Here is a 21,285-nt window from a genome sequence, read left to right as displayed (position 1 = left end):
GGTCCATAGGTGTCAAATCAATTAAGAAATAGGGAAAGAATGAAACGACAACAGTAGACTCTGAAAACGATAGAACCATAGTGTTTAAACTGCTACAACTGTAGTGTTTTGAAGAAATACTGCTCTGTTTTTCTGTTTTCTGTCTTACAGTGTGCAGATAAAACTTGATGTTCTTTTCCGAGATCCATATGCAACGACCGTCTCATCTGCGTATGAAGCCCCAACCTCAAGAAGACAACCAGACCCACTGCTGAACGAACTATCACAAAAGAAAATAAAAAATACACAACGCAGAGAAATTCACGGACCCTAAATTGCATGTTTTGTTTCTGTGTCAGCATGCAATTACAGATGAACAACACAGAGCAAGTTATATGTGCCTGTAACTTACACCAGTTACAAGAATGAACTTTATAGTGTATAAATTTGTATTTTTGTGAGAGTTATTAGAACTCTCAAAGGGGGAAGTGTTGGATTACATTTTTATTAAATGTTTAATTTAGTTAGTATATAAACTGAGAAAGTGATTACTGAGTTTACAGCAAGATATTCCTGCCCGACCTGGTTTTCCTTTGTTCTCTAAATGAGTCAATTCCTGAGACTCTCACCCTCACCCTTTGCCCTTATGCATTTCCTGCCCAGTAAGCTCAATGTACAGCTGTGCTTTTGTCTCTGTGATCATGTGAAGATATGGGTGATACCGTCAGGCTGATTGGATCATTTGAGTAGTTATGCTGATTCAATTGGACTCAGAGTAGGGTGTGTTCCTACTTCATTTGCATGCTTTGTTCAGAGTCTCCACCTCTATGTAATCCCTCCCCCTTGGAATGTATATAACTACAATGCATACTGTATTAGATTAGATCATGTTGGACGTTTCTACAGCCGCGTACAGAGGAGTTCTCAATAAAGAATAACTTCTGTTGAACGTGATCCCAACTGTCTCACTGGTCTCTGCTTCGAACAAAGAAAACTTTACAACAGACATAATCTAAAAAAAAAAAAATCCAGAAATCACAATGTATGATTTTTTAACTTTGATTGACCAGCTCCTCCCGTGTAGTTCTGGGCTGATTTCTCACCTTTCTTAGGATCATTGAGACCCCACGAGGTGAGATCTTGCATGGAGCCCCAGTCCGAGGGAGATTGACAGTCATGTTTAGCTTCTTCCATTTTCTAATGATTGCTCCAACAGTGGACCTTTTTTCACCAAGCTGCTTGGCAATTTCCCCGTAGCCCTTTCCAGCCTGTGGAGGTGTACAATTTTGTCTCTAGTGTCTTTGGACAGCTCTTTGGTCTTGGCCATGTTAGTAGTTGGATTCTTACTGATTGTATGGGGTGGACAGGTGTCTTTATGCAGCTAACGACCTCAAACAGGTGCATCTAATTTAGGATAATAAATGGAGTGGAGGTGGACATTTTAAAGGCAGACTAACAGGTCTTTGAGGGTCAGAATTCTAGCTGATAGACAGGTGTTCAAATGCAGCTGTATCATACAAATAAATAGTTAAAAAATCATATATTGTGATTTCTGGATTTTTTTTTTTTGATTATGTCTCTCACAGTGGACATGCACCTACGATGACAATTTCAGACCCCTCCATGATTTCCAAGTGGGAGAACTTGCAAAATAGCAGGGTGTTCAAATACTTATTTTCCTCACTGTATATGTTTTGAACAATGTATTTTCTATTTTTTGGTGTAGGCTATTGTTTACTGACTGCTTGATAGTGTATATAATTTTGATCACTTTGTTTATGATTTGAGAGCAGTGTTTGATTTTGAACACAGGTAAACCAGGGCTGCGTTCAGCCCCGACAAAACGTTGCACAACGTTTTTTAAACAGAAACGGTGATGCGTTGAACACACTGTTCTGATGACGCAAGAGTTGCAACTATGGCAGCTGAGAAGGCCATTCTTTGTGTTCTTTGTGAAGAATTTTCGGAGCCTGATGAAGTCGGTATAAATATGTGTTTAATACTACAAAATATGCCCGATGTTACAGTTACTGCACTTGCCGCCCAGAACAAAAGAGAACATCCCAATCGAGTGAAGGGATTGCTGAAACTGAAATGGAAGCACACATCTTACCTAATTCAGACTAAAACACATCTATTTAGCCTCACATACTGACTTTATTTGTAGTTCACACTGTTTTAATACCCTGTATTTTCTTTCTCATTTTTAGGAAAAGCACTTAATTACCATTGTTTATTTCTATACCAAATGTCATACACTTGCAATGAAGCTAAAAATATAAACAACTACATCATTATGTTGATATCCTATATTTTTACAATAAAACTTACGACAAACATGTCTTCTAATATCCTCAGTTGTTGCGTATACCGAGCTGCATCGAACACATTTGTAAATTACTTTCCTTGAACCCATTGTGCACTTTAATACCGTGTGCTTTATATACATGTTGCTGCTGATTGGACTGCAGTTCTGACACACCCACCAAACAAGAGAAAACGTATCTCAAACCCCGTTGCACACCGGTGCACGCCGTTTCCAGGAAACATGAGGTTCAACCCGGAAACCGTAGCAAAACGTTGCACACCGTTTTGAACTTGAACGTGCCCCTGTTTTGAGGTGAAAGTTTCATTTTGCGAGAGGAGTCAGAGGTTTTGTAAATAGTGCTTGAAGATGAGGTTTTGTGTTTTATGTTTTCAGAAAATGGAGCAAGGTTTCAGAAATTGTGTCTTAGCAATTGAGAAAAACTGTAATGGTGGTGCCCGAACAAGGGGGCGGAGTCTGGCCTTTAAAAGCAGCAGCCAGGCCAGAACAGGACTTGTTTACCAAGTCGAGCCAACGTGCTTCTTTGGTGCCGTGAAACACTAACGTATATTGTGGATACTTGTGAGTTTATGTACATATCTGTCTAGTGTAATCTTTTTTATTTATTGTGTTGTTTTATTTTTGTTGTTTTGTAACTTTGTTTTACGGGACTGAACACTAGGGATGGGCAAATGAACCCTCATAAAGCACCGGAGTGAACTGCCGGAACACTGTTAACCTAAACAGTCTGAGAAAAGGATATAACAAGTTAGCCTAGCCTAGCCCAGTCGCCAATTCGTAAAATACACTGTTACATACCTACTACTTATGGGGCACTCAAGCGTCTCAGCTCGGACATCCCTTAGAGATAGCATAGCCACCACCAACACATCTCTCTCACCGCACAGCATCCGAAATAAACAGTGCATGATGATGCATTTTTCGATTAATAAATGTTCCAGGTTGACCTCTCTGCAACAGATCGATTCCGGTGCAGTGTCCATGATCCGGCAGCGCCCACACCCACACCAGTCACTTCCCCCCAAACGATCCTGTTGTAAAGCCTGAAACTGATCGTCCTCCATGTGGTGGTAGTCAGATACTGGCCTGTCCCTCACAGGCTCAAATGCGTAACCCATGGCATTAAAATTACTCATTTTCATGTGTATATAGGACCTGCAGCTGCAGCTGCCTATATACCTTTGCAGGTCCTACCATGCCAGTGACGTCATCGAAATTGCCAGCGCTCTTATACTAACAAACGCAATTTTTGTGTTGCTTAAAAAAAAGCTATATTGCTATTTTTAATAAATTTTTTTAGTGTAATTTACTTTTAATTGTCATAAACAACGTTATCAACGTTGATTCTTTCAGTTCAGTTCCTCTTTAATGTTCAGTTTTCTGATAATATAATTCACATATTAAAGTGTGGCAATAAATTAAATGTAACAATTATATTAATATTAATTATAAAAATACCAACAGAGTTGCTTCATGCAAGTAAATGGTGGTCTAATTTAATAAATTAATAAATTTATCTAATAATAAATATAATAAATAAATAAATTTATCATTATTTATAAAAAAAAAAAAAAAAAAATGTTAGTAATAGACTTAAACTTCCAAAAACCTGTAGAGTAGTGGTCTGGGTTCAAACATTCCAACACGCAAAGTGAAGCATTCTCGTGACTGGAAAGAAAGTGAGGCTTTGTTTTTCGTTGATCACGTGTTTCTCTGAAAACAATACGCGCTCCGGCACGGAGATTCATGAGAAATTGCGCTGCGTACTCGATACACACTTTGAAGCTTCAGTGTCATATGTAACATCACTAGTGGGCCTCAAGTACCAGTTTTAGTGTGTAAGCATTTAAAAAAAAAAAAAACTGTATGAACCCGGCAGATACTATTTTGGGAACTGAAATAATTCCACGTGTATCCGTGTAGCGAGTCTCTTGAGATCAGAGGAGTGAGGTTTTCCTGCACAGCTCTCACTAGCTGGCCTCAATGTGCAATTAAGAATATGACAAATTACAGTTTTGTTTGCTGTGTTTGGAAAAATGGTACATAAATGTTTGTGATTTTTGTAAATTCAATAAAAAGAGCTGCAATTTTTTTTTTTTATACATACAATTTTTGGTTGGATATGGGAACTGTAAACACATTTGAGAAGATTGTACTCAATGTTTTGAGACAATTATGCATATGATTTGTTATTTGTATGAAATAAATGAAAACTTACAATCTGTTTAGGACAATTACAATGTGTAATGTGTTCACTGTGTTTATTGTTTTGAGAACAGTGATCTGAGTTTTCAGAAATGTGTCAAAACCATTGAGAAAAACTTTAACACATTTTCCTCAGTGATGAAGTGAGAAGTTCATGTGTAGTTTGTCAAATGCGGGCGTGTCTATTGTGTGAGGTGGGCGGGTCTTTCAGTGGCTCCTCCCTCTCAGAGATCTTGACTGTCTTAAAGTTTCTCTCTCTGATCATCTCAGCATTATTCTACAGCACTGCTCATCTTTACACGTCACACGGACCAAATCACAAGATGATCACGATATTCTGTGCTTTCTTTACTCTTCTGACCTGTAAGTTTTCCTCATTTCTGATGTCAGATTTAAAGTGTTTTGACACACAATCTCATATAAAGGATGTGTTTATTCTGCAGGTGTCAGTGGAGTGACTGTAGTGACTCAGAGTCCATTAATCACAGTCAATAAAGGAGAAACAGCTAAACTGGACTGTAATCTGGGGACAGTAACTGATTCTGGTGCTAGATGGTACAAACAGACTCCAGGAGGAGTTCCTCAACATGTGTTAAGATTTTATCATGGCTGGAGCTCAGTTGAATATGGATCTGGTTTCTCTGCTCCTAAATTCACATCAACACATTCATCTACATCAGATTATAGTCTGATCATCAATAATGTGGATGTTGGTGATTCTTCAGTGTATTACTGTAAGACATGGGACAGCTCTGTTAGTGAGGCCGTATCACAGTGATTCACACCATGACAAAAACCTCCTCACTGCTCACATTCACTTCTGCTTTTAGACAACAGATGATAAGAGCACTACTTCACTTCTCAGATTCATGATGAATTACAAACTAATCACAGATGCTGAGAATATTCTCCAATTTCTTTACTACTAGACATAAATAACATGAATAATAGCAGGATAGTGTTAAATGTTCTGTATTCCAGGTCTTCTGAAGCTCCAGCAGTTTCTCATCTCTGGTCCTCAGGTGTAAAGACACACTTTCTTGAAGTGACCATAGCATGTTCCCTTCACTAACAGACTTACAGTATGTGATGGATTCAGTTGTTCACTTTCGTTTGAAACGCCCCACAAACAGCATCTCCTTCCCAAAGTGAATTCACTCGGTGTTCACAACAGATTACTCTCATCTTTGGCTGCAAATAATCATGGGAATCTCATCTACAAATGAACAATAATAACACAGAGAAAATGTGTCCCACTTTTTATTAAGTGGCTTTAAGTTCTATGTACTTACATCAAAAAATATGTACAATGTACTTATTGTGTTCATGTTGTATTGTAAAACACTTGCTGCTGTTAAGGTGTGATACAGGTAAGGTTAGGGACAGGTTTGGTGGCATGGGTTGAGGTGTAAAGGAAGGGTAAACAGTTTAAATATAAATGTAATTACATATGTAGTGTAGGAAATAAGCTGACTACGTCACCTCCTTAGCAGGAGGAGCACTCCACAGATCACAATACTTGATTCTAGACAACAAATGTAGTTTGTAAAAAAAAAAAAAAAAAAAAAATTGTTCCAACACAGACCATCAAATGCTAAAACATGTCAATAATAAAATTCACAGAAGTAGGAAATAGGTCTCCTCAAGACTGCAAGAGGGTCAAGCCTACTCTTATGAACCTCCTGCCACCTGTAAGAGACAGAAGAAGAAGAAAGCAGAAGAAAACCCACAGCATACACCGCAATTAAGTAACCTTTAAATCACCATTTCAGTGCCAACCATCTAACACACACCACACAGCAGTGCCACACCACCCAAATCACCTACACCGAAGGAGGTTTAATGTCAATGCAGGCCTGGCCCTGTACAAAGTCACCAAGTAGGCTACTGTAACACACAAAAAGAGGAGAGCAGTACCACAGAAGCAAAAAGCAAATGACAAACAATATTTAATATAATCACATAGGTCATCAATATCAAATAAAAGAAAAACAATAAACCATACGGTGGCCGAGAGAGCTCAACGCGCTGCAAATGAAGAAAACACATGCAAACAGAAAAAAACGCATGCAAACAGAAAAAAACACATGCAAATAGAAAAAAAACACATGCAAATAGAAAAAAAACACATGCAAATAGAAAAAAACCCACCAGCGAATAAGAAAACATCTTCATCAGTTTTACAACTCACGTGCGTCCCAATACTCACAACACAACCAAATACGGAAACGCGCTGCAATTACAGAAACGCGCTGCAAAAGTTCACAACACAACCAATTACAGAAACGCGCTGCAAAAGTTCACAACACAACCAAATACAGAAACGCGCTGCAAATAGGACAGAACACAACGGAAATGTTTCCGGGGAACCCAATAAGTGACGGACGGACGGCTCGCGAGCTTTACCAGAGAGACGCGGGCTCTGGCTTTACCTATGCCCTACTCTCTTAAAAGGGCAGACGGCAGAGCCCTTGAATTGGGCACTTTGGAGGGAGCGGGGCACTTGTGTGCCATTATGTTGATGAAGGGAGCAACGAAAGACAACGTAATTTCCTCATTATTTTCACCTGGGATGTTCCCATGACAACGCAGCGCGTGTCCATCAGCTGAATAGCTGTTCTTACCAGAAATATAGTATTAATGCTGTTAACATAACTGTTGCAAATAAATATACATTTTATACAACAAAGTTTTTAAAATATGTGTTATATCTTTGTGTGAGTGTCTCAACTTTAAAACTTGCTGTCTCATATTTCTTATGAAACTTATTTTAACATAACATGACAAAATGTGTTCAATGTAACTGATGTATAGATTAATGTCTTTTCCTCGTTCTTTTTCCCTATCTTTTTTATTTATTTATTTATTTTAGTCTTCAGCTCATTGTTCTTTTTAGTATTCTTATGACATTGAACATATCGCAAATACATTTTGTATATTGTATACAAAGTTGTATGTCATAAACGTGTCATCTTTGTATGTTTTGCAAAAAAAAAAAAATAATAATAATAAAAGTAGACAGCTGTAAGCATAGATATCATATATAAAGGCTAGATGTCTCGTGCGCGCTGCTGGCCAATGGAGGTCGACGTCCGCACGTGGCGGCCATCTTGCGGCAGTGCGCTCGCTCACTCGTTTAATGGTGCAAATACTTTTAAATAACCATAACTTGCCCAATTTTCTACCGATTTTCAAACGGTTTGGTTTGTTATAAACGTCAGAGATGTAGTTATGACACTACATACATACACTGCATACATATGAAAAATTATAACATACATGTTCAAGCATTCGGAATTATAGCCACGTTAATAACGTTTGTAAGAAACCAAACCGTTTGTAAATCCGTCAATATTTCAGCGAGATATGAGGATTTGTGTGCATGCTGATCACTCACCTAATGCACAGAGCACTGACATAAGATGGCCGAACGGTGATGCCGGAAGTGACTGCGCCATAAGACATCTAGCGTTTATATATGATATCTATGGCTGTAAGCACGTCCTAGCCGTCCGTCCGTCACTTATTGGGTTCCCCGGAAACATTTCCGTTGTGTTCTGTTCTATTTGCAGCGCGTTTCTGTATTTGGTTGTGTTGTGAACTTTTGCAGCGCGTTTCCGTATTTGGTTGTGTTGTGAGTATTGGGACGCACGTGAGTTGTAAAACTGATGAAGATGTTTTCTTATTCGCTGGTGGGTTTTTTTCTATTTGCATGTGTTTTTTTCTGTTTGCATGCGTTTTTTTCTGTTTGCATGTGTTTTCTTCATTTGCAGCGCGTTGAGCTCTCTCGGCCACCGTAAAACCACAATATAAAACTTAAATATACAAGAAACAGTTGCAGCCAGTGGCTGATCTGCACTTTAGCAAAAGTAAAACTGCAGCACAGTTACCCAATCTCAGCTCTCAATCCCCAAACATGATACTGTAGATAAAAGGTACGTTATTCAGCATTCCAACATGGCCATCAGCCCATTGAAGGTACCACAGCACTAAATGTTTGTCTGCCCCGCTTCACAGGCAGAGAATAAAAACCTCTTAAGCACAACATCAAACACACCAGAACTTTTTTTTTAAATACAAGTACAATGTAAAAACATGTATGTACACAATAAGTCCATTGTATCAAATTATTAATTTCAATGTTAGTACATATAGTACTTAAAGCCACTTAATATAAAGTGGGACCAAAACAATTAATGACAGTAACTGGTGAAAAAGATGACAAACAAACACTTTATCTCGTGTCTTAAAGCTAGAAATTCCTCATGCTAAAAATACTGCATAAAAACAGCTTGTCGGTTGTCAGCTCCATCATATACCATCATAATTACTCACAGCGAGTGAATTTAGTGCAGAACACAGCATTGTTTTGGATGTTCGACAAGTTCCATCGCAACATATAATATTTTCTTTTTTCTTTTCTTTGTATCTTTAGGTTTAGGTAAAATGACAGTGTGAATGCTAAGCGCATCAGGACTATGTATTGTTTTCTTTTTTTCAGTCCGGTGTGATGAACAATCGAGTCCGGCTGAAGAAATGGGTCCGGGCTGAGGACCCCATTAGTATGCCAGTAGTATGCCTGATCTAAATCTGTTCTCGCGATAACTTGTAGCTAACGTGAGCTGTTTTAGTGTTATTAGGCTTGTTCGACTTCATGCAGCTCTGCGCAGACCGATCGGCGGCTGACTTGAAGCAGTGCATGCCGGTTAGAAATTTTGTCCGACTTGATCCAGCGCCGACGCCACGTGACTGTGACGTATGCCATCAAAGTACCGCGAGAATGATTCGAGAGTAGCCGGAGAACTCAGCCCGCGCAGCTTCTCAAGAGCGGCTGCAGGAGCTCTGATGACGACACAGCTGTTCCACGATTGGCCGGATTCACCGCATGACAACGATCACGTGTGTTTCGTGTTTATTCGAACACCTTTAGTTCCTCTAAAGCTCACAAATCTGTTTTTTATAACAGTAAACACTCTTTTCATGTAGTTGTGATGTTATATTGTGTCATGTTTATCAAATTAAAACTTTAAAAAATGTAGTCTCCACTTCATTGATAGTAGCTTAAGTTGAACTTGATTCTTGTTCAAATAGATGCTGTATGAAGCAGTAGCCTACATAAAGTATTGAATGAAAATGTCTCTGAAACATCTGTGTATTATTTGGCAAATATTGCATTTATTTCACTTCAGCTGTGGTAAAGTATGCAAACACCACGTGAGCGGTCACTACGGGAACCAGAGAGTGTCCGACTTCACGTCTCCGTTTGCAGCTCCTCCCCGCCTGCACGCGGCTACTCTCGCCGATCGGTTGCATCCAGCCGCAGCCGATGTCGAACACACCTATTATGTGGTAGCTTTATGTAGAATGCTAAATCCCGCTGCTATATGCAAGGTAAGATTGAATTAAATTTTATATTGTATATGTAAATCGTGTATAGCTAATATTTAAAATCTCAAGTTGCGTCAATAGCAGGAGAAAGACCGCGAAATTTAAAAATACTACTGTTATTGTGTCACGAAATGTAGTTTTAAGAGTTTTTCAGTCGATAATGTAGTTGTTTAAAGCTCAAATATGTTGTTTGTTTATACAGATAGCGCCTATTTAAAAATTTGATCTGACGTTTTCGGAGATGTGAGATCCAAGGGATCACCGGTTGCTCAGCGCTCATGTATCCCGCTTGGAACAGCCTTACCTCGGCTAGAGCTGCTGCTGCTCTCTAGTCTAGTGGAGTGGTTAAACATGAGATATAATTCGTCTTGTGGGACGATCTTTGAAATCATTAATCTATATTTTGTTCCCTGGCAAATCGTTTTGGCTGAGGGCAAAGTTTTAGTTTCATAACTTTATATAACGTTAAATTATTTAGGCTTTTTATCTTTAACGTTGTAGCCTGCTGACTTATGTTTGACTGAATCGTTTAATTACTTTATTTCTTGACTTGTATGGCTACTTATACTTTCATAATTGCTATTATTGATCAATAAAACTGAAATTTAACAAAAAGAGACAGGGTTGTGTCATTTTATTTTATATAGCCTATGTAAGAATATTTTAATATATATATATATATATATATATATATATATATATATATGATATCACCAACATGGCATGTATTTTTTTCATGTATGGGATGGGAAGTATTTCAGAGTATCACTGACAAAGGCTCAAAAGAGTCCATGACTTTCTAAAAGATCTTTTAAATACAGATTGTTTGTGTTTTTGTTTTACTTTTAGGACTGGAGAACATCTGGTAATGAGATGTCACTTTTTTCTGTTTGTTAAATGCTTAGTTACGGTTGGGATCTCTGCAAAGGAATACCTTCTCACAACATAGCGACACTTTTTAGTTAACTTAATGAATTACTAACGTAATGATAGCAGTAACACCAAAACGTACTTTGCAAGATTAATCGCTGTTTTATATGGATTAACCCTTTCATGCATAGTGGTCACTACAGTGGACAGCTATAAAAATAAAAAATTCTTAAATTTGCACGGGTTTTGATGGCATAGTTGCACATCATCCTCTTCAGTGGACCCACCCTGGTGCATCATCCTATATATTTAAACCAAGTGGCAAGCCGTTGTGCTTCGATTTTTTTCCCCCTCCAAACCAAGATGGCAAATGGTCAGTCAGAAATGCCAAGTTGCTCCGGAATATCCACCCATTCCTTCTATCCTAGGAGACTCTTGTAGGTAAAAAAAAATATTGCAGCATCAAGCAATATCTAATGAGTCCTATCAAAGTTGGGTCATTATACGTAAACGTGCCATTTTGTGTCCCTTAGAAAAAAAAGCTCTGTAAATCTTAATAAACCATAAAACAAATAAAATATTTTATAATTTAGTTTCCATAATATGTCTAATAATATAAGAATAAATTAATTTCTGTTTCTTTTGTTTTTAAAGGATTTTAATCACATTTTTGTGCACAGCATCTTGCAGAAATGTTGAAAATGGCATGTCCCTCAGTATGATTTTTCTACTTCTCCTGGCATCATCTGCCTTTCATGAAGTTGATGGTAGAAGACAAGTGTTCTCTTCTTTTCTTTGAGTTCATGTAATATCTGAAAGACAGGGACACGCTCATTGTGTCAGCCCTGTTACCAGAAAAGCATACGTTAAAAAGTTATTTGTACATATTTAAAAAGGGATCTCCATATCTCAGCTCAGGAGAGGTGTAGAGAGCCAGGACTTGCACTCATCTCTACGCCTCATCGCCCTCTATCAGAATCCAAGGTTTCAAGAAGATCCGAGAAACTTTATTTTTCGACCCAAAAAAACTATAAGGCCTACGCCCTGTCGTTTTTTTTGGGTCGAAAAATAAAGTTTCTTGGATCTTCTTGCAACCTTGGATTCGGATAGAGGGTGCTGATGCGCAGACAGGAGTGCAAGATTGGAGGCTCTAGAGCCTTCCAGAGCTGAGATATGGAGATCCCAGGTAGCATTTGTTACACTGTGCAAAATAGTGGTTTCACGGACAGTGGAATTTTGGGATGACACTTGGTGCTACGGATTCAGGGGAGCCCGCTGAGTGCTGATAAACAGGTTTCATCAAAATATTTCGAAAGCTGAGCTTAAAAACCACCGTGTCCGCGAAGCCACTATTTTGCCGCCAAATAGTGGTTTCGAGGACACTCATTTTTATGCAAATTAAACACTGAAATGACTTGAAAATTAGTGTGATGTGTTCATTTGAGCGTGCTTAGTACAGTGGGGGTGGTTTAATTAACGAGAATTGATATCACACATGACGGGAGAGCAAAAACACATAAATGTCCCAGATCCAACCTATTCAGAGGATGCAAAATAATGGTTTCACGGACACTGCATTTTTTATGCACATCAAGCACTAAAATGACTTGAAAATGAGTGTGATGTGTTCAGTCGAGTGTGCTTAGTACAGTAGGGGTGGTTTAATTAACGAGAATGAAACTTTTTTAAACACCAAACTTTTCCGCCCGCTCCAGGGGGCCGTGGCGAGATGGAAAATGTCTCCCCCTAGTCGATCGGCCCTTTCCAAGCGGTGTTCGCGAAACCACTGTGGCAAATGCATTCATTTAATGGGTGGGTGGGAGTTTTATAGAAAATTTGGCACGGTGACCCCTGGGCCCGCCCCGATCGACATACCGAAAGCGCCGGTCTGTAGAGCGAAGGCAAAAATATTCACTAACCCTAACCGTAAAACTAACATTTTCAGCCTCTAACATTAATTGGCTAGTAGGAGTTTTATAGAAAGGTCCCAGGGGCCCCAAATTCGGCACGGTGACCCCAGGGCCCGCCCCGAGTGCCATACCAAAAGCACAGGGCTCTAGAGCAAAAGTGAAAAATTTCAGCTGCTATTGGGGATGCGAAAGTGGACTGACTTTGGTGGCAGCGATATCTCTGGAACATTTCTCATTTGCAAATGCCTTTGCATTTATTTGTGCAATGAGGTTGATTGTGGTGACAAACTTTGAAAGTAGTGCATATAACCTTAATGTATGTATGTGTATGTAAACATGAAGGTACTTTGTTTTTGTTAAGGTTGTACACAACACAGTGTACGTGACATAAATGTGTATGATACATAAATCTTATTTATTAGGCCTAAATATGTATATATATAAATAATAATATATAAACAGATATATATCTGATTTCGTAATGTACGTTATTGTAATGCGTTTCTTTACTCGTAAAATCAAAAAGTGATCTTATTATGTAATGCATGTTACTTGTAATATATTACTTTACTTATAAATGAGTTATAAATGAGAAGAGTTGTAAATGAGAGACAACTTCTTAATGAGTTTGTCTTATATAAAAGCCCTTAAAGTGATGAAAAAGAAGAATGCAATAAATAGTGTTTGCATTAAAGAAGAATATGATTTACAAAACAAAAACACAACCAAGCCCCTTTAACCTTTCAATCTTTTTTGTTTAATACTATGATTATCATTTTTCTTGTTGTATTTGTATTTCTTTTATGCACCTGTTCTGTATATTCTAATGCAAAGATGTAATGATATTGCCATGCCGTTTGTACATTACAAAAAAAAAAAACTATTAGAGATAATGTTTTTTTACCATCTACAATATTTTTGCACACAACGAAAGGGCAATATATATATGTTACACAGGTTTTTAAAAACAATTTAACGCGACTCATCAATGGAATAAATGGAATAAATGCTTTGTGGGATCTCCATATCTCAGCTCTGGAAGGCTCTAGAGCCTCCAATCATGCATTCATGTCTATGTCTCAGCACCCTCTAACAGAATCCACAGTTTCAAGAAGATCAGATAAACTTTATTTTGCGACCCAAAATATCTATAAGGTATTCTATCTTATTTCTATCTTTTGGGTCGAAAAATAAAGTTTCTCGGATATTCTTGAAACTGTGGATTCTGTTAGAGGGTGCTGAGACATAGACATGAATGCATGATTGGAGAAATTTTGGGACTCAAGCGAGCCCTCCATATGCGTCCAATGGCAGCTTATTTGTATGGTCATTTGTACACGAACCTCCTATATGTACTTCTTATATTATTCAACAACATTTTATTGAAATCTACTATTTCTTTTAGATTCTTGACACAAGGATTGCACAGCTCTGTAAAGCACATGGTGGAACTGCTTTACAGGTGCACACGTTCGTTCTCTGGTGGCTATCCTTCACTATCAAGAACCATGTGGATGACAGTCACATTTCTTGTCTGAAGGTAAATGAAAATCTATTAATTAAATTTCAGTGGCAGGGGACACATTTACTTACTTATTTACTTAAAAATATTTTAAAGGACCTTGATGAGAATGACACAGTCCTTATTCCAAGAATTGTTGGTGGACAGAGCCCCGAAAAGGGAAACCACTTCATTTTGTGGGTATGTATGGATAAAAAAATAAATTTTTGCTCAACAGTTGTTACTCTGGTTAAAGCGGTTTCTGTTTATGTTGTAAAGGTCTTGGATGGTTTGCTGAATCGTATTCGAGTTTACGACCCCACTGGCAACTACAAGTCAATTTCTGCGATGGACCTGGCTATACTATGGTATTATGTGCTTTGTAAATGTTAAAATTGTGATCTTTATTTACTAATGTACATGTATTAATTTCTTTTTTCTTTTGTACAAAAGCAATGCCTTCCGAAATACTTGGGACTTGGGAAAATGGACTGTTGAGTACCCAGAACAGTGGAGGCTGGCTGACTCTAACAACTGTGGGGTTTTGGTTTGTACAGTAAGTTAAAAAAAATGCTTTTATTTATTTATTTTATTTTATTTTTATCTACATTACTTTAACAACTGTGTTTATTGCATTAGATGGCAGAAATGGAGGTGAGGGACAGATGGACCTCTATGAAAAACGAGGTGATACAGGGAGAAGATCTGTGGCATCTGAGAAGATATCACGCATCATCAATGGCAGCATATGCTGTTCAGCATATGACGTATAAAGAAATGTCTTTCAGAAAATTATATAAATCAACTTAAAAGTTTAATAAATCAAGTAGATCGTTGATTTTTTAAATTTAGGACAGTCGAGGAGGTGGAAAAAAAGGGAATTTGTTCTCTTGTCAGTGATGCTGAAATTCAGGTACATATAAGACCTTACAAAATTTAAAATGGCTAGATATTGTTTGCTATACTAAATATTTTTTTCAGGAGTTGTTTCAAGGAATTGTGAAAGGCTTGGTGAAACCCACGTGGAACAAATGGTGGCAAATGAAGACTGGGAAAATGGCAAAACCTAAGAGCTTTCATCCAGCCTTGTCAGCACATGTTGAGGAACTTTTAGGACACATCGACAACATTGTGTTTGAGCAGAAGAAGGACAAAAAGCTTGAACATATCGACCTTGTAATGTGTGAATTGATTCCTGAGGTAAGCATTTTATGGGATTGTGTTGGTACAAATAAGTACTCGAATTTTTTATATCACCAAAAAAACACATCATTTTCTCACCCTGGTATCATTTGATAATATGTTGGAAGAAACTGATGGCTGATTTTTATATGTTTTTGTGAACTAACTCATTAAACTAACTCATTAAGTAATTACTTTTTTTTATCTTTTGTTGTACAGATCAGCCTTACAATACTGAGACGAACGGAAGGTTTCAGTCACTTTTGGGCTGATATATCTTATCTTGTGGAGTGTGTCATTAAAATAGCCTTTTAAGCCAGTCCATCCATGACACCCCTAGGTTCAACGAGCTAACTACGTCTGAAGCTGCGTTGCACCTTTGGGCTTGCATATCAAAGCAAAAACAGTGAGTGATGTTCCATAGCACTAAGGACTGCAAGTGTACAGTTGCATGTGACATGTTGTTTGTGTGTTTTTACAGAGTTCCTCAAGTCAGTCCATGACACCTAGTCCAGCCTCCTCACCTACCAGGTCACGATCTAAAGGGGAAACTGACTGACTGCATCATCTAGGCCTTAGGATGGTTCCACAAAGAATTGACTGCACATACAACATGAATTTACTTCAAACTAAAGATCTGACTTTTCATACAGCAAAAGACACTGCATCTATTTGTGTCTCATTAGCTCTCAAAAAACTTTAACCTTACAGTTCATTAAATATTTTAACACAGCTAACTCAACATTAATTGTTTTTAAATCTCCACAATGTATAGCCAGAGGACTATCACAAAAGTGTTTAGGAAAGTAAATACATACTAGAGTATGTTTGTTTAAAGCTGCTTTGTATTGTTGTGTATTTTAAAAAGCTCTATAAATGTCCTAAAACGATGTGCATTTTGCTTGTAGTTTTGTGTTAATAAAAATGTAATATATTACATCTCATAATTCAGTTGAATTCATTATGTATTGTATTGTGTAATTTAATTAAATTTTTATATAAGTTTTGGTTCTCTCATTTTATTACATTAAATGTTATTGTGTTGTATGATGTTCTGTATTAAGAATTAATTCTGACATAAATCATATGCATTAGTACACAAATGACATGCTTGTAATAAAAAAGCATTTTATGCCCCATTGCTTAATAACAAATAACTTTGTCACAAAACATACTTTAAAAATGTTATTTCTTTCAAATAAAAGATTATTATATGAATTAAGGGGTTTGATTAATTACATTAAAAATTGTGATTCCATAATTTTATTATACTGTTCTTTAGTCAAGGCTAGATTTAATATTTATACCCACAAAACATAGCTAGCATTCTGTAATTTATTTAAATGTCTAAACTGGTAATACGAAAAATAGTAATATACACAAATAAGCATTATTTTAAGAATATTTTAATAAATAAAAGTGTACAAAATAATTACATAATTATAATTGCATTACGAATGGCTGTGAATATGGTAAGGCAGTATCAGTGCAGTATAAGCTCAGGAAAAGCTCATAGCACGAATCACGATCATCGGATAACGTTAGCTGTATGCTATGCTATTATCTAAGCTAACTAAAAAACAATACCAACGAGAAATGTTTAATTTCACAATCTATAGCTTCGGTTAAATACTAGTATATGAAACGTATACTTTAGAATACATTAAATACATTAATGATTCGTTATAACGTAGTACAAACGTCTTCTATAATAAAGTGATTTTGTATGATTTGTAACCAGGCACTAAAGCGATTACCCATAAAACGGGCTTTGAGCCAATCGGATTGCTTGGGTCCTCAGCCCGGACCCATTTCTTCAGCCGGACCCGATTATTCACCACACCGGACCAAAAGAACCAGGAGAACCGAACTACAAGTGTGAACACGCTGCAACGTGATCTCATGATAATACGTGTGTATTTTTACGTAAAGTGTAATTCTACCATACATACATTTACTTACGTTTTATACACAAAGAAACGTATAATACTGACGTATTTACAGCACTAAAACGTAAAATATTTACGTATTAACAGCACAAAAACGTAAATTATTTACGTATGAACAACTCTACCGACGTACGTATTCTTATTTATGCATATTAAAATCGTGGCATTAATGTTTTGACTCTATTGCATTCAAATGTCTTATCAATTACGTTTTCAGTCGCATTTATTATTATTAAATGCAGTTTACTCAAGAAATAGGCTAATAACCATTCGCTCTGTTCGTGCCTTCTGCTGCAAACTCGTTTCGGAGGATTAGCCTACATGCAGTTACACAAGAATACACTTTAAAACCTTAAAAATACCTTATTTAATCGTTTCGCTGCTAACCATTTTGTAATATTAAGTTTATTTACAGTGAGACACAAAATGCGTTTTCTCCAATAGAACAATAATACACCAAAACCCAACATAAATTCACAAAAGACATACATTTTATTAGCTTGAAATTATAATCCAAATCTTTAGAATCCATACGTTTGCAAGAAAGAGATCCAAATTCAGCCCTTTATCCAGTGAGTGATCTTCATCTCCATTTCACAGGCTATCACAGCAGCAGAGTCCGTAACTGTCAAATTCCGCGCTCGTGATGAATTTAAATTCAAAAATTGCGCCCTCAAGAAGCGTTACGACATGTTTTACGGCAGTAATATCAAACGCTCATTGGCTCTCGCCACAGATTGCGACATGCCGTATTTCAGTCGGTAAACTACATTTGAAATGGAGAAGCGCGCGCGCCTTCACACAGAGCGAAGCCGGATTAACATTTTCATGGATTAATAACTTAAATTCTGCTCTGTACCTCATTCAAAACTATTATACTGAAAGAGAGGACTGTGACTGCAACACATCGTCATGTGAACGACTTTTGGTACCGGTTTTGACATTTTCGCAATAAATAAATTATTGTGATTACACGTATGTTGTAATTTTTCTTCATAATTGTAGCCTATGTAGTTTTAAGAAATTGTTATGGGTAGGTTTAGGGGTAGGAGTAGGATTAGCTGCTAAAAAATCTTTTAATGCTATATTGTTAATAAAATTGCCATTTCCCTACACATCTCTGTACGTTTTGTCCTTTTTATATTCTGTATAAAATGGGTAACGTTATGTTTAGGTTTGGGAGTGGGGTTAAGGGATCTTCCATTTATCTATAAAACGGTAAAAGGTAAATTATACAGATATCTTAATGATATGAAAGATTCGTAAATATTTTACGTTTTGTAGCAGTAAAAAACGTAATAATGTTACATTTAATTGTTGAAGATACGTCCATATCATACGTTTCAGCATCTATCCAAACGTACAAAACGTACGTTTTCTATCTTTGAAAATTACGTATTAATACTACGTATAACAATGAGACCAGGCTGTATAAATGCATTTATGGATATACGTTGAATCTTTACGTATTTTAAGTTGTAATACGTAAATATAGATACGTATCGAACCTGAAATAACGTCCATATGATACGTAAAAGTCACTATAATACGTAAATATATATACGAATTGGATCATTTTTATTTACGTCTAAATATGTACATTTCGTGTGTGAGATCAGGCTGGAACACACTGAGACAACAGCAGGATTCACTGCAGTCACTGACACCTCAGAATAACAACAGCCATATGACATTGTGTTTCAAAGCACTTTAATACACAGCCGTCAAATACAGCAAATATGAAGACTAAAACAGCAACATAAATGTGTTTGTGTTTGAATCTGAAACATTTCTCCATGAAATAAATGTGTAAAGGACACAGTCAGCCGAGGTTGAGTGAGTGTTTCACTTCTGTTTGTGTCTCTTCACAGACTGAGGAGGTTTTTGTACGACTGAACATATGAAATGTGTCACTGTGGTATTCGGACAAGGAACAAAACTCATTGTGACTGGTAAGTGATCTTAAATCTTTTCACTGTATTAAATATAGCCTAAACTTCATTATAGAAATATAAACTGATTATTGTATTTAATGTAGTTACGTGTGTGAATTCAGTCAGAGACAGTTTTATCAAACACCTCCAGTAAACAGTCCCGAAATACACTGACAAGACTTTCACTGCAGCTTCAACTTTCATCTGTGTTTTTATCTGGTTGTATTTTTTTATTCAATTAATAATAATAATAATTATTATTATTATTATCATTATTATTATAGAACATACTTTTTCATGTTGTGGTTTAAGGACAAGCATCTACTTTGTGTTTAATTTGATGTATTTTTAAAAATCCTCATTGAACTAATAATGTACAGTATCTGTGAAACTACACATGAGAAGTTGACCTGCGGTGTGACGTGCTGTATTACATCTAAATCTGTTTTGCTAAATGTTTTTTTAATAATTATTATACATGAAGCTTTTATGAACTAGTAAATTACTCAGTTTGTACCTTTATGTCACGCTGTAGGACAGTTGAAAATGAGCTAGTGAAGGCACGAAGATTATTAAAAATGGTAGTTAATATAGTGTCAGCATCTAAAATATACACTGTGCCATATAAATGCATGTATATTTTAATCTAAAATCCTAGAAAATAACAATCCAACAAACTACCCACATACATGCACTATTTGACTTTTGTGTTGAAAGTCAATAAAGACATTGAGATGCATGTTTTAAATTTGTAATTATGATATTAATTATTTATTTAATGATGTGAGAAAAGATGAATTGTTGACATGTTGATGTGTGAAATTTTCAACGTTTAAATGTAGTCCGAGTTCAATATGTCAGATGTGTGTCTGAGATGCAGATGTTTGTCCATGTTAATGGTGATTTGTGTTGATGCTGATGCAGATGCTGATGTTGCTCCTCCTGTGCTGAACATCCTCCGTCCATCCAGAGAAGATCTGATCAGCTCCAGTAAAGTCACTCTGGTGTGTCTGATCAATCACATGTCTGTGGCTTTTGCTGATGTGCGCTGGCTTGTGAACGGGAACTCTGTTACTACAGGCGTCTTCACCGGCTCTGCTGAACAGCAGCCTGATCAGAAATTCAAGATGAGCAGTTATTTAACCATTGAGAGCTCAGAGTGGGACAAAGACCAAGATCTGACATGTGAAGCGTCTGTTGCCTCAAAAATCACCAGCACAAGCATCAAGAAATCTGAATGCAGCGACTAAACTCAGAGGATCTGATGTGTTGTTTGAGGGATTATGATAGCGAGTGATAATATCTTCTGACGTAGTGTAATAGAAATCATGAATATATATTAAAAATAGTTCAAGAATGTAACTTAGTAGCCTGAACTGTGTCATTTTCTGCAGACAATATTCTGGCTTTAATGCTGATGTAAGATGATTTACAACCTGTTTAATAAACCGCATGTTGAACAAACAGTTTTCTTATTGTTTTTTTTGTAGAGAAATTAAGCATTTAACCATTCAAAATGTATTTACTTCTTTACTAAGTCAGTTTTCACTTCTATGATCAATGGAAGAATGAATAATAAAAGTAGTATCATTGTTTAAATAATCATATAAAACATGTCTTCAGTTTTAAAATATATAAAACCTCAGATCTTCAGAGGAAAGAGCAAATTAAACGAGTGTTACTGCTAGTAAATCTCATTTGTTCAGAGCACAGCAGAGATGAATGTCGTCTGAATATGGAGACGATCACATGACTGATAATGAAGAGTGACTCAATGACAAATGAAAAATGACTATTATTTGATACATAAAGTTACGATCTAAACTATGAGAAACAAAATGCTCCTGATGGCCTGACATTCGTGTGATACGACATCATGTGAATCTGGATTGTAAAGTTCATGCTGAAGTGTGTCTTCTAGCAGATGCAGTGAGCTGTGGAGATTTTCTTCAGGACAGGAAGTTGATTCTGACACACAGGAAACACCTGCTGTTATAATCAGCTCTATGCAAATCAGCAGTTTCTCTGTCTCTTTTTATCT

At 36.7% G+C, this 21,285-nt stretch overlaps 2 protein-coding genes and 1 long non-coding RNA gene across 4 annotated transcripts; all 3 read left to right on the top strand.

Annotated features, from left to right (window-relative positions):
• The first annotated feature begins 4,727 nt into the window (after positions 1–4,727).
• LOC311081011 (immunoglobulin lambda-1 light chain-like) lies at positions 4,728–20,708 on the top strand. Its single transcript, XM_084111347.1, has 4 exons — positions 4,728–4,873; positions 4,954–5,284; positions 5,870–5,880; positions 20,169–20,708. The coding sequence occupies exons 1-4, from the start codon at positions 4,834–4,836 to the stop codon at positions 20,492–20,494; spliced, it is 708 nt and encodes a 235-aa protein (XP_083967473.1). The 5' UTR covers positions 4,728–4,833; the 3' UTR covers positions 20,495–20,708.
• LOC311093653 lies at positions 9,852–10,513 on the top strand. Its single transcript, XR_014608464.1, has 2 exons — positions 9,852–9,901; positions 10,101–10,513. It is a non-coding gene; the product is annotated as an uncharacterized lncRNA (long non-coding RNA).
• On the top strand, positions 13,918–15,899 carry LOC311093585 (uncharacterized protein). Of its 2 annotated transcripts, XR_014608441.1 has the most exons (9): positions 13,918–14,218; positions 14,297–14,380; positions 14,459–14,547; positions 14,633–14,735; positions 14,819–14,946; positions 15,032–15,092; positions 15,161–15,379; positions 15,581–15,767; positions 15,843–15,899. XR_014608441.1 is itself a non-coding variant. In XM_084131098.1 (8 exons), exons 3-8 carry the CDS (start codon positions 14,528–14,530, stop codon positions 15,674–15,676), a joined length of 627 nt encoding a protein of 208 aa, XP_083987224.1. In that variant the 5' UTR covers positions 13,918–14,218; positions 14,297–14,380; positions 14,459–14,527; the 3' UTR covers positions 15,677–15,893. The 2 variants fall into 2 exon arrangements, 1 of the variants encoding a protein (XP_083987224.1); XM_084131098.1 differs by having other exon boundaries at positions 15,581–15,893.
• Positions 20,709–21,285: the final 577 nt, after the last annotated feature.

Source organism: Abramis brama (assembly GCF_963993115.1).
Source record: "Abramis brama genome assembly, chromosome: 1".
Lineage (NCBI taxonomy): Eukaryota > Metazoa > Chordata > Actinopteri > Cypriniformes > Leuciscidae > Abramis > Abramis brama.
Note: the sequence above shows the minus strand (reverse complement) of the source record. Positions and strands in the feature narration are given on the sequence as shown.